The sequence below is a fragment of the Aptenodytes forsteri genome, unplaced genomic scaffold (genome assembly GCF_000699145.1).
Source record: "Aptenodytes forsteri isolate BGI_AS27 unplaced genomic scaffold, ASM69914v1 Scaffold168, whole genome shotgun sequence".
NCBI classification, from domain to species: domain Eukaryota; kingdom Metazoa; phylum Chordata; class Aves; order Sphenisciformes; family Spheniscidae; genus Aptenodytes; species Aptenodytes forsteri.
In genome coordinates, this window is record NW_008796047.1 from 1,314,815 (window position 1) to 1,329,499 (window position 14,685).

General features: G+C 38.2%; 1 protein-coding gene across 1 annotated transcript in view; it reads left to right on the plus strand.

Moving 5' to 3' along the window:
* The window catches only part of UNC5D (unc-5 netrin receptor D), a 91,547-nt gene that overhangs the window by 61,914 nt on the left and 14,948 nt on the right, over window positions 1–14,685 (plus strand). The window contains exons 11-12 of the mRNA XM_009286198.1: window positions 1,515–1,599; window positions 13,590–13,758. Coding sequence (XP_009284473.1) covers window positions 1,515–1,599; window positions 13,590–13,758 — 254 coding nt within the window. The remainder of the gene's footprint in view (window positions 1–1,514; window positions 1,600–13,589; window positions 13,759–14,685) is intronic.

Here is a 14,685-nt window from a genome sequence, read left to right on the forward strand (position 1 = left end):
TTATCCTTCATGTTTCATAAAACGGGTACTTTAAAGGGTAAAATAAAAAATGTGGTCTGTATTTAGAGAAGATTGATAACAGTATATAATTCAGGGATATAATATTTCATGTACAATCATGCACAACATATGGAATGTGTTCATTTCTTCACAGATTATGTTCAGGAATGAATATTACAAAGGCAGAAGCACTAAGTCAATTAAGCCATAAATGAAGAAGTCCCTCATACTATAAATTTAGCTACTTATATAATGATAGTCCCGTCAATTAGATTATTTAAATACCTATTTGGTCCGCTTGCAATTTATGTACTTCCTTCTGCCTGATTATGTAAGATCAAATTTGCTAGCCAATTGTAAATTATAGTGCAGTCATTTTAGTACTTAGCTGAGGTTCTGCATTGTTTGACATACGCAAAGTAAAAGCTAGTCTTCCTGTATTGAGTATGCTATACAACAGTTTAATTTCACTGGTACCCAGTGGAAAGCATCCTTGTTAACTTCTAATTTATACTAGTGGAGTAAAAGGAAAATCATATCACATGGATTCACTAGTTGTTACGTATATGAACAAAAAGGTATGGTGATTTCCATGCAAATTCAGATTAATTTGGTTAGGTAGTCTCTCCATTATGAGATTCCTTGTGATCCTAGAATTATTAGATTTGATTTCAAAGTCAGAAAGGGGCAAAGAGGTTTCAAGAAAAGTTTAAACCATGATCATGTCTTGTAAAACATGGAGCTATGCAGATGACAAGATGTGTACCACTAAGAGGCATTTTGGCAAATACGAGTGAAAGAGCCAACAAATGATGAAAATCTTTCGTAACTGGCTTGCCCTTACTGCCTTGCAGAAGCTGGCAAAGGCTAACTTAAAAGTTACCAAAGGCACACATGCTTTTGACTCTATTTATTATTTAAGGGGAAAAAAAAGGAAAAGAACAATTAAATAGGGAACGCAAAAGAGCCTGTTCTGTTGCTGCATCAGATAAAAGACTGTATCAGGGTAACAAGACCATCAAAATGACTGGGATTACAAACCACTCTTGCTGGAAGCCTTAAGGAAACAGCTGATTGTACCTTTTGTTTCCATAAATGATTCCTTTTTGTATAAGTAGTGAAGCAGACAGTCTGCCTGTACCCAAGGAAGAAGAGAAGCCTTCAGTCACATCTAGACTATGAATCCAGTGTCATTTAGTGACACAAAACAATGGGAAGTCAACTATTTAAAAGCTCTGTTGTAGCAAGAAGTTTTTAAGCATATGAGTCTATATAGTTCCAGGCTGTAAGACAGTTAAATATTAATAACTACGTGGATCATATTAATAATGTATTTTCCTTTACATTTATTATCCAATCTGATAATGTTGTAGTCAGAACGACTATTTCAGAGGAGCATTCTTCTGCTCTAGTAGGTGGCCTTTCTAGGTCTTGTAAATCAGAGGCAAATTGTGCATTGTTCTTTACGTCCAGTGCCTTTCCCAAAGGTAAGTTCTGCCTTTGCTCTTTTGTAGGAGTCAGTTTGTTGATACCACATGGAGCTATTCCTGAAGAGAGCTCATGGGAAATCTCTCTTTCCATCACTCAAAAGGAGTCCAGGTAAGAAATAAATAAAAATCCTCACACACATCCAGAATCTGTGGAACTATCTCATTGAATGCATTTCTTGTCAACACTGTCTAAAGGAATGGAATGTGCAAGAGTCACTCCATCTTCCCTGTTGCTGGTGTGACCACACTGTTGTGACATATGCTGTATCTGTATAAATGACAGCAAAAATGATCTTTGTGTGATGCTTCTGTGAAATCACATGGAATTATTGCAAATGGATGTGATACCTTGACGAGACTGATGTATGATATGTGCTGAATTCCGAGTCAGTGATTTTATCATTTTTGATTTGCAGGCTTACGGCATGCAAGTCTAGTAACAGCACAGGTGCTTTCATTAATTACTTGTTATAGAACCTTTGGGTCCATAGACTCTTGTGCAGACAACAGGTTAAAATTCACTATCCAGGTCATCAGTCTGAATGACCCTGTTGTATGTAGGTACTGAATTGTTGTTACTTCATGACAGATGTTTGGTAGCCTAGATGATGCGAATAAGTGAATGCTCAGGACCATTTCTTAAATTACTTTGTTTTATAAATCACCATTAAAATCTGTTCCCCAGCTGGATTTGCCAGCACCAGCTGATGAACAGTAGAAATTAAGCTGCACTTTGATCCTTAGGGTTTTTTTTTTCAACGTTGCGTCTGGTGGGACAAGAAGGTGATGTTTGAAATACTGGTGGTCTTTCATAAATAGACAAGTTAGTTCTCTGAGGTTCTCAAGGTTTCAGCTCTGTCATATTTATTTCAAAGACAAGAAGGAAAAAAAAGGAAAACAAACAGAAGAACTATAGTTTTGGCAAATGTGGGTCATTGGGGTTTTTTAATGTTGCTGCACCATGTATGTTGCAAATGTCTGTTGTACAAAAGAAACCTAGCTCATTTCTAGATGCTTTTAAAACTTTAAAAATGTTCTGTTAGATGCATGGCACTAAATTCTGTTGCAGCTGCACATGTGGGCGTTTTCATCGATGCCACTGCAATCACTTCAATTGCCTTCATTCTGCATTAGAAAGACAATGGAATTTGGCCCAAAGTGCCTTGCTTTAGAATGGATCTTCCCCTTTATTTTTATGAATAAACATGGCCAGAGAAACAGATGGTTTTAGCAGATTTTGATAGCTGTTCCCATAAAAAGACTTCCTAGCAGCTTTAATTTTCACACAACATGGATTATAAAGAATCAAAGTGCTCTGCGTTCTCTTTGAGCCTGACAGACCACACATCAGCAGAACCCAAGTTTAGTTCAGTTTGCTTGCTTGGTTCACTCGCTTTCAGCTAGAAACTGATCAAACCCTACAAGAGAGTAAAATTACAAAACTGGTGTGTAATTGAGTGTAATTCAGGAAATGAAGAGAGCTTCTTTAATCTAAGTGTAGCATTCTCACTAGACTAATACCTGGATTCGGAGGGAAGGTAAAGCTTATGAAATGCTAGCCATAGTGTTGAACTGTTGAGATTGGTAGAACATATTGTCATATTTAGACCTACGTTTGGGTTTTTTTTCTTCCTTAAGACCATTTTTTTGTTTGTGGTGGGTTTTTTTCATGAGGTAAAAGTTTGCATTATTTAGTTTCTCAGATAAGTTTATTCTAAAGTGAAAACTTCAGAGAACTATTATGTTTGGTTCTTGGCAAGTTCCATGTAAATTTAAGGGACGTGAGAGATACCAGGGTTTGCCCTACTCTCTTTAACAGCTGAGGTGAAAAGTGCTAGAAGAGCTTAGGGTAAAAAGTGCAACCATTCATTAACTAAATAATGTGTCTAGTTGCCAGACCGCCACTGGAGTGGCCCACAGTGGCAGGGCTGGGTTGCAAGTTGCCCATGAAGAACTAAAATGCATTTGAAGTTAAGACTTAAACATCTTGTCTGAAATTCCAGTAGTAGAAGAGCCCACAGTGGCAGTACTGGGTTGCAAGTTGCCCATGAAGAACTAAAATGCATTTGAAGTTAAGACTTAAACATCTTGTCTGAAATTCCAGTAGTAGAAGAATGGGAGAGAAAAACAGGAGTTTGATCTCAAGTTACTGTCTAGACACTAAGCAATACTTAAGATACCTCTCAAATTACTAAAGCTTTTAGTATTATTAATGACTAGTCGTGCTGTCTACTGTCAGCATGAAACCTCCACCTATTGTCGTAAATACTTTTCCCAATTCCTCTCCCCATGCAAGCATTTGAGTTTGAACAATACATTAGAAACTTCTCTTATCAGTTTGTTTTGCTCCCATTTCCTGCCTGTGTCTTCCAGGAATTTGTGTCCTTTTGCAGGTAAAATACAGGTAAATATACCCTGTCACTTAGCTTCTTGGTGAGGTATTACTCAGGAAAGCCTGCCACTGTCATTCTGGCTTACATACTTTATTCAGGTATATCCCCTCCCATCCCCGGTTTAAGGAACCTTGATGTTACCCTTAAAAGATTAAGTGTCAGCAAACATAGAACATTCAAAAATCTTGGGCTCAGCCTTTGACTTGTGCACTACACTCTGGTATGTATGATTTAAGGCTTTGTTTTCATTACCACTAAGTACCACCCACCTTCTTCACTTACTGTTTACAATGGGTTTTCTTTATTTTGTGACTCTGTCAAATCTAAATAGAGTCAGTCGAGTGCCTGGATGAGACCTCAGGAATATACTCATACTGCAGGCAGCAGAAATGGCAATTTACATCTCTTTTACAGTGCTGTTCACCTTGGCATCCCTCCCCTTTTCTATGCTAGATAGAGCTCTACTGCTGCAGGTAGGCCTCTACGACTAAACCAAACTTCTCACCTCCTGCTGTCACTAAAGGTATGTAATGATGGTTTTAAAGAAAAAAATCATTAAAGCCAGAGTCTTTCCCCCATTTAAACCTAGAGGAACATCTAGGTACCAGACATCAACTTCTAAAGTAGTAAGGTATTCTGTGTCCTTAAACTGTCACATGCTACTCTTCCACACTTCTGAACAACCATGTTTCAGCAGTGGACAAAGCAATCTCTCTACTGCCCTTCTCTGGAGGATAAATAACTACTAAATCTTTTGAGATTGTCAGATGAAAAGTGACAGGGATAATCAAATTTTATTTAATTGAAATAAGCTACTGAAAAGCACTCTACAGTCCCCCCTTTTGAGTCGTTGCCAGAGTCAGCTGCTGCATCTTGTGTGCATCTCTGCAAGTACAAGACCATTTCTTCATCCAGTGAAAAGTGTCAGAGATACTTTAAACTTGCTGAGGAACTGGTATGTGCAGATTCTGCAACAGGGCTCGTTAATTCTGTAATGCAGCTTTGTTCCACTGAGGCTTTTCAGTTACATTTTCTGATTTTTTTTTCCTTGCTCTAATCTAAACTTCTCTTGAATTGATTTCTTCTATTTTTGACGTTGAATCTTTCTGCTGCTCCTAATTCTGCATGAGGCTGGCAAATTGTAGTTCAGTAAGTGCACTGACAGAATTTATTGGTCCTACCTTCACATCCAGTCTTACAAGTTGCAGTGAGGCACTCCAAACAATATTTTTGCAAAAAAAAAAATTCTTAAATAACTTTCTTAGCTTTCTCAAACTACACTTTCATAATTTACATTCCAAACAGAGCTAAGTGAATAATCTGTAGTGTATACTTTAATTGATTAATTTAAGGATAATTTCAGGAGATGTTGGTCCTGGTGAAGAGTGGTTCACTGATTAAGCCTCACTTTGAGTGCTTGTGAGAGGGACAGTTTTTAGACATAGTAGTCAAGGGCAGGTTTGTACAACTGAAGACAGGAGAGTTGGTTATAGTGCTTTACAGCAGTTATTTCTCTTACCTCCCTCACCTTAAATATACATTCAGCTAAAAGCACTGAAAAATTGGTGGGTATACCTGAGGAGATGTGGAAAGACGAAAATAACTGCATATACAGTAAATATTTACTTACAATAACTTACAGCCGAATGATTGCTGGAATTTTCCTTTAGGAACTGAAAGACACAGAGCTGCCTATAAATCCTGAAGCCTAGAAATATTTTTCAAAACTTACAGTGAAATCTATTTTTTTTTCTCCTCTGATTTCTGAACTCCTTCGTGAAAACTTTCATAGTGTATCCCCATCTGCTGCCACAGGTTTTTGATCATTTTCAATGAAAGATTAAGATATGTAAAAGGAAGGAAGAAAAAAAAAAAAAACCCAGCTGTTTTATCTGCAATGGTTCTGCAGAAATGAATTAAAATAGGTTAATTAAAAACAAGCAGCAAATTTTGCCTACAGTTTTCCTTTTTTGTGGGCAGAAGCAGAGGCAGCAAACCAAACTGAAGATTATCACAGGGAGATTTTTCCTTCCTTCTTCTTCAAAGTGAAATTCTATAAAGTGAGACAAAAGCAAACATTCTCCCCCCACCCCAATCAAAATACTGTATTTTTCTTCACGTAGTTGAGACAAGATTGATGTATCTTTCACCCATCTGAACTGGCTGGAATAAACCAGACTTTTCTAGCAGCTGCAGATTGCGCTGATGTGTAGGGAGCCTTCTCCTTTATTGCCCGTGGGCTCCCGTGTTCTGAGGGTGGGAGGAAACGCCAGCAGTTCAGAATTAGTACCCGATTTATATGTGTGTGTGGAAGATGATAGACAGAAGTACTAAACCACACTGCAGCACTGCTATATAAGCATGTGGGCTGTCATGCAGATATCACTAAAATGTAGATGATTGTTCATCTGGACAGGCACAATGCCTGGATGTGGAGGAAGGGTAAAATAGTGGATTAGAGAAAGAGAATAGGTTTTCTTTACTTCACAAGTTTGAAGATGTATCACCATTAAAAATGAAGTCGCAGAAGTTGTATGGTAATCAGTGGAATTTAATTGTGGTGGTGTTGCAGAGATGTGAACTCACCATAATAGGTACTTTATGCATCTTAAATGTGTGTGAGAGAACAAGGATCGTATTGTTCAGATTTAGATTATTTAGGACTAGCGGGTTAGCTGTCACTTCTATTCTAATCTTCATTTAGCTATTGAAGTAGGTTGGTATGAGATATACATTAAAAGACAGAGGAACAGAGATGATATGGGATCTGATAGAGCTATGCTGAATTCACTGTCACTTTGTAGTGGGGGGAAAAAAAAAATCCCTGTCTGTGCACTACAGATACTGTGATGAGATTATCAGCTGGTTTTGCTGTAAATTGATACAATCCTCTGGGGAATGAACAACTCATTGTATCCTAAACAGAAATCAAATTCAGGTTTGAAAATTCTTTAGTGTCTCATGAAACTGAACAAATCAGTGATGGAACTGGTGGTCCCTCCAAAAAGATGCCAAACCATAAACTCTTAGGGACACATATATGGGCTTCACTGCACAGATCCTCTAGGATGCTTCTTGCAGCTAGAATTTCCTGAAGAACCACTGAAGGACTACTTACGGAGAAAAATAGCTAAGCTCAACCTTCAAACACCATACACATGCTTTGATGCTGGCAGAAAGTACAGGTTATTGATGTTTGTGAAAGAAACAACAAAGCTATTGATTCTGGCCCAAGTGAGAATTAGAGTGAATGTCTCTTGCCTCCCTGCATAATTCTGACTTCGTACTTAAGCCAGAAAGACTAAGCGGAGCTACATTGGAACAGAGATCACTATCTGCTGGTTTGTTCCCTGAACCAGAACGCCTCAAGATGCGTCACTGAAGTTAGTTACAGGCTGCAGGGAATTACAGCTAGTGAGTGGTTCTGTGCAGTTAGAAATTGTCACTTGGTTAACAGAACTGGAATGCGTAAGTCTCAGTACTGTTGGCTGGGAGATCTTCTTGCTAGCTGTATCCAGCCAAGAATCAGCCAGAGCCTGTAGGTAACTTACATGGAAGGACTCCTCACCCCTAGGCCAATGTTAACATCCCCCCATCCCGAATTCTCCCCACCAAGGAGGCAGGTCAGGTATATTCTTCAAGAAAAGCAAAACAATATTTCAGTAGATATGACAGCAGCTCCGTGTGGACGATAGCACCGAAATACTTTAGGATTCTACTAGAGATTGCGTGTCCATTCACAACAGCCTGTTCTTGAACCCCGCATGCTCATCACGGAAGAGCTTGCACAAGGTCTAGTGTGTGGCTATCGTCTTTAAAATGCTAGTGCTCCACAACCACCTGCTGCCAGCATATGTGCTTGAAGAGGCTTTAGAATTGAAAAATAAATAAAAAATACATACTGCAATCCAATTAGATTGTTACAAAAAGAGAGAAATGTTTGCCAGCTGTGGCAGAGTAGCTGGTCTTACTGGGGTCTAGAAATAAGATGAGAACAGCTGGAACAAAATCACTAGAAGCACCGACACCTTTTACATAGTGTGATGCTTCAGCTTTGAGCTTTCCTTTTTATAGAGGGAGCATAATACTCTGACTAAAAAAAAAATTTAAAACTGTAAGAAAAAGAGATGTTGGAGAGAGGCAGGCTGAAAAGCAGCAAAGTACGATTATTATATGCTGAGCCCTATGAGGAGTAGATGTTCTTGAATGCAGTGAAAGGTTTGATAGTCCAGTCAGAAAGGGCTGATAATCCAATCATCTCATGATAGAACCTGCTGACAGGGTGGGAGGATATGAGGCATGGGCAAGTATTTGGGATCCTGGGTTCTGGTCCCAGTTATGTTACTGATTCACTTTGAAGCAGTAAGCAAATTTGTTGCAGTTCTCTTACATGCCTTTAATGCATGTAGAGCTCTATAAAATACCCTGTGTGAAAACTGTATCAAAGAGAAAAATGTCAGTCTGCAATTATTCAGATAATACAGTTTCCTTGTTGAATGCGGTCTGTATTCCATACTTAAATAACAAGGTTAACTGAGCTATAAGAGAAGGCAGAATCTGCCCTGAAATATTTGTATTTTTCCTGGTGGCCATTTTTTTCTATTTCTCCTTTCTCACAAACTTTTTCTCCTATGCTACACTCTACATACTGTCATTTTAATAGTATGTTTCCAATACCATACCAATTGCAATGCGAGAAAAGATGAGAATAGCCAAAGTGATTCTTAATTAAGATGACCATTTAGTCACCTACAGTGTAAACAAATTATTTTTCTTTACATGTGCCAGTATAAACTGTAAAGATTTGGGTCCCTGAATATATAGAAACCCTCACACCACATTCTTCCATCAAACATAAAGTTGGGAGTTGTACAAGTATATTAGTGTGTTTGGTTAGTATCGTACAAAAAATTCTTAGAAACTCTGACTATGCCTCTATATTCTAAATATTAGAAAAAAGCATAACTGAGATGCAATGATTATGAAAATACTGTAAAATAATGGTTTTCAGAGATTTCAACCGTACAGTCAAAATAAGAGTGGGAAGATTAGAGAGTGGAAAAATAGAAGGAGAAAAGAAAACTGAGAGGACTGAGAAGACCAGGTCTCATGTCACTACTCCCCCTGTTTTGTCTTTTTCTTTGGTAGGAATTTAGCAGAAATGTGAAGGTTCAATGGTGATTGAACACATTTGGAAGCACAATATGAAAAATGGAATGTATTTCTGATGCGCACTTAACTTCGAGTGTCCAACACCTATATATAGTATTCACACATTGGCGTTTGCATAGTCAGAATGAAACAAGTCAGTCTTAGCCAGACTTAAACATATTTTGTAATTACATAATTTGAAAAATCAAAGCTTCATAAATGTATGCATTTACACGCAATGTGGCATATGAATGGGACAAATAATGTACCTTTATTTTCCAAGGGCAAAATTTTCTCATCTCACAAAAGCAGCCCACAGCAATAGAATCCATTTCAGCTGTAAACTGCTGACTCAATGGGTATAGAGTTTAAATATCATGCTGTTCCTTTTTTAAATTGATTTTTTTTTTAAACCATGAATTTATTTTGCTGTTTTTCCATCACGTTCACTTGTATGAGTGTCGGTGCAAAGGGGAGGGAAAAAACAGTATTTCAGTGTCTGTAGCAGTCTGAAAGCAAGTATTTTTGCCATCCAAGGAGTGAACTGCAATGAGAAATCCAGGCTCAAGGCACAGATGTGTTCATTACCAGACAGTCTTCACTTCCCAGGTATCACGGTTCATTTAGGAGCCTGTTATGCCATTAGGTTCTCTGTTGCAGATGCTTATGGTAAGCCACTGAGAGAGTAAATATTGAAAGGCAAATATTAAATTCTTCTCTGAAACTGATTGCGTCCAGAAAAAAATGGACACTCAGCATTGTTTCCTCCTCACTTCCTTGCTTTTCCAGTTAACCTTCACAGTATTCCAACATGGAATTTTAATGGAGCAGTGCTTTGGGATGGAATGTGCACCTTGGTACTACCACACCTGCAACTCAGGGCCTCTGCACAGCAGAAAGTGACAAGAACATCTAGCATTTGTAGCACCATTTGCTGCTGCTTTAGGCTAGGCTGACAGACGCACAATCAGCTGCTCTGGCAGCTGACATGAACGGGGCTTTGAGCAGCACTAGACCTCTCCTTGAGGGACTAGCCCCCCTCCCCATAAAGTTTTCTCAGTATTCTGGCTTCAGGTACAAATGTCCCTCTAGCAGCAATTTCTAAACCAAAACTGAAACTCTAAATGCAAGAAACCTCTTTACTAGTACTTTGTAGAGCGCAGAACATTGTGGGGTGAAATTCCTGATGTTTCTTTCTAGTGTAGTATTTTTAGAAAAAACATTTTTTACATTTTTGCTCAGCAGTAGTGACTATTTGTCTGTCTTTTACTGGAAAACTTAGACACCTTTGATTTTGATGGATTTGAGGGGACAGATCTTGTTACTGATGTGTTTTACCTTGCAGCAATGGGAATATTAAACACTTGCATTTGGTAATGTTTCCCTTTCCTGCCTTGCCTAATAAATGGCTCAGAACTGCATGCGAGTCGTAATACCATGTCAGTTATTACACAGAAAGACTCTTGCTACTTGCAACAAGTGTGAGAGTTCATCTAATTAACTGATTTCAGTTCATTTGGCATTAAATAACTCCCAGAACTCCCATATGTTTGTCCAATATGTTCTACAAGGGGAATGATTCTCTAAAAGCAATTAAATAGCTCCTTTCAGACTGGCTTGTCATTGGTCATTCACACACATCCCTGCCATTGCTCTCTCCATGATGTATGCAGTCAGCAATTACACCGAGTGACCCTGGAAGTCTGCCAGTGGCTGTGACCAGAGCCTGCACTATTTCAGTGACTCTGGCTTTTTCAGGGTTTTTATTTATTTATTTATTTTTTAAATGAGGTGGGTGGGAGGGCACTTGGTAGACTACAATTGTAGTCTCCCAGTCATCTTTTACATCGACTTTGCTAGGCTGCTACCAGGACTCTCCTACCACTATTGATGTTATTTCTTTTTGTATCTTGTATATTTGTATTTTGTTTCATTCTTGATGCTTGAAAAATTTGAGCTATTTCTGATGGGAATCATCACCAGTAGCATAACTAAAACTCTGGATTCATGTCTCCTTAGGGTTTTGTGCTGAAAACAAAATAACCTATATTTTGCTCCCATTACTGAAGATGAATTGTCAAGCTTTGTACTAGCTTTGTAGGTAACTAACTTCAGCAAAATTCCACCACCACCTCCCCACCCTCCCCGTATTTTATGCATTTGTCAGCAGCAGCCACTGCGCAAAGGATGTGTTTTGAGAGAGAGAGAGGATAGAAATCCACCAACCAAGTTAAATAACTAAGGTTTGACTCTTTCTCTGGAAATACGCTTTTGTTACCCCCTTCCTGCAGCTGCGTCAAAACAGAGATAAGGAAGTAGAACGTATGAGCCTCTGCTGAGGTACAGCAGAGAGGAATCATATGAACTGAGTAACGTACTGAAAAATAAATATGTATAAATTAGGCTTGAGGGTTTCTAGTAATTCTGAGACATTTTTCTTCGTAAGTAACTGGATGATTTCTTAAATTGGCTGGAAAGAGAAGTGATTTGGGGTAACTGCTGGAAGGTTTTATTTTTAAGGAAATCAAATAACGGTTTGTAAAGGGTAGCAGGGGTTGGTGTTAAGTGATGGTATTTTGTGCAAAAGCAGTGTTTTCCTAGCAATGAAGGAGTTGTGAAAAGTTGTTTGTTATTCGTAGGCATAAGCAGAAGCAAGTAGTTTTTTGCTTGAACTGTTTGCTTAGAATAGTCATTCTGGTATCAGTTCAACAAAACACACAGTCTATCTCATGTGTCTCTAAACGTGGTAAGACTGCTGCCATTGCCGAGATGCTTTGCTGCAGCAAGGCCTGCAAGCACTGCCTGCTTTGTTCTCTCTGCTCTTCCCCCCCCTTACACACCCGCTATTCAAGAAGAACATGGCAGCTACAGTAGAGGCTGTGTTCGTGCTTTGATTTTTTTTTAGCCTAAGAATCCTACAAACACTTAGAAGCACTGAGGCTTAGGGAGCATTTATTGTGACACTTGAAACAGCAAAATTGGCCTTTTTTGTTAGCATGTTGTGTCTTCTTTTTTCTCACTCCAGTCTTCATCTCACAGATACTTGTACGTGTAGTCCTTAGTAAGGGATGCCACTGAAGTTGTTGGAACTTTTCAAGTCTTTAGCAAGAATGGTATTTTTAACTGCATTTTCAGAGTACCTGCTATTACAGTTATACCAAGAATGCTACCCACAGGTGATGTTAGATGGATGTGCAAAGTCAATTTGCAGGATTGGAACCTGATTGATTTAAGTGCAGGGCTACACATAAGTGTGCCTACATGACAGCTGCATTCACTTAATATATTATCCAAGCTGGCTTGGGTAACTTAGAATTCAACAGTATAGCCATGAAGCATTGGGCGCAGCATAGGCAGTATGGGATGGTTTGGTTGTTGCCATGCTGCTATTGCAAAGCTCTAAGGGCAATGTTGTTGTTAGCTTGTGACATGGCAGTAGAACTGTATCCTAATTTTCAAGCAGGGATTTTCCTCTTATTTATATCTTCGTATTATTATATCATCTTATTTATATCTTGGTTGAGGTTCTTCCCCTTATTTTTATCTTGGAAACACCATTTGATTAATTTTAAGCGTGAACTACATGTCCAGTAATTCAGAAGCCAAAAATTGGGATCATACAACCCAGATGAAGTATTACAGTGTAAAAAAAACCCAAAAAACAAACAAACAAACAAAAAAAACAAACCAAAAAACCCAACAGGACATTTCAATTGCTAGCTTTAATGTCTAAGAAGTAAGTCTCATCCACTTTGTCACTGGCTCTGCAAAGGTGTTTATTGTAAGAGGTAAGGAAAGCACATTTATGTGGGACAGGATTAAATTTAGGTTTGAATGAAAGAGAAGATTCTTGTCAGATACTTCATCTTTGTAACTTAGCAAGCAGTTAATCTAACCAAACATAGGTGATTACATTCAGATTAGATGAATCCCTAGACTTCAGTTGTGCTGATGGGATCTCCCTTGACTGTAATGGAGCCCACATGCACATATCAACCTTGGAGAGTTCTAAATTTAAGCAAAGAAGTTCTGTCCCTGATGTCTGCTATAAGATACCTAGCTTGTTCATTCTGCAGAATATAAATGTGTTTTCAAACCAGGGAGATCACACTCAATCTGGAAAAATTTATGAGACACTGTTTTTAAACCATAATTTGTTTTACCTTCACTACTGTGAAAATAGGGTTGATGACAGTCTTTGAAGGCAGAATTAGATGGTAATACTACCAGCTGGTGCATAAAGCAAGGCTTACTTGCATAGAGTAATTTTAGTGTTGTATTTGGTTTAAGCAAATTGAAATGTATTTTAAAGACCAGAATCCTAAACTAACCAGCCAACGATTTGAGTAGATGTGGCCTAATAGTTTTGTTTCATCTCCAGCTACTGCTTCTACATGAAAATTAGCACAGTAATTGGCTTGCTTATTGTTTTCTGTAACAGATGAATGTACTTAGATTTTAACTAAAATATTTTAAAATTTGCAGTTAAAGTAGATTTTTACTCCTTATTAAAAAGAGCCTGACAGACGTTATTGTCTTTTCCCCCCACACAAAGCCTACAGCCAGAAGGCACAGATGTTCTTCTAGGACCAGAAGTAACTTGTGGGCCCTCAGATTTGTCTGTCAGTACTCCGTTTGCCTTGACAATACCACACTGCGCAGAAGTAAATTCAGAGCACTGGAATATTCACTTGAAAAAAAGGACACAGCAAGGAAAATGGGAGGTAAGTTTAGACTTCCGCTCCCACTTAAAAGGCTGTACTAACGATGGAAACATGATTACTCTTATTCATGCAGGCGCAGGTCAAAGATTACATAAGTGATAGAAACAGTCATCGTAAAGAAACAATTTAAAAAAAAAAAAATTTTGCTTTTTGTTAAGAAGCAGCTAAACTATTCTCAACTATTTTACCAAGATGTGCAAGAAAGGGTCAATTTTATGATCTAGCCCATGTGACATGAGAAAATATTCATTTTCTCAGATCACTTAATAATGGAGCCAGTAGCCATTTATTTTTAAAAACATTGTTTTGCTAGATCATAGCTACCAAAGAGACTCATGTCAGAACAGTTGTTACATCCACGCAAGAATTTATCATGACATAAAGAAAGTTATGGAACTGGTTAAAAATATACACTTCAGTTTTTTTTAACATAGACGGATCCTCCTGATTTAAAAATCTTGTCTCTTTGTACATGTCATTTTAATGGGCATTCAGTGATCACCCTGTGCTCGTAACTTCTGAACAATTAGTGTACATTAAATGAAATATTTTGCTTTTTTAGCTGCAAGTGCATTTTCTAATCCTGATTTACTGGGGAAATTAAGCTTTGTGCATTTGTGACATGGGCATTTAATCATTTGTGTCTGTCCACCTGCACTTTTAAGCCCACTGGCCATCTTCAACTGAAACTGCTTGGTAGGCAGCAGTCTCAAACATAGTAAACTTTCTGCATCATCTGGGGAGACAGCCTACTAATAATACTCCTGAAGGGATGGCTAAAACATGAACCGAACTGTTGTTCAACATTACAGAAATCCACACAGGATGGAAAGGTTCTGAATTTCCCAACTATTAAAGTGTTTGTTGTACATGTTATTAGAACTGCAGAACTCGGTAACTAGACGCAAATCCATAGTCAATCAGGTT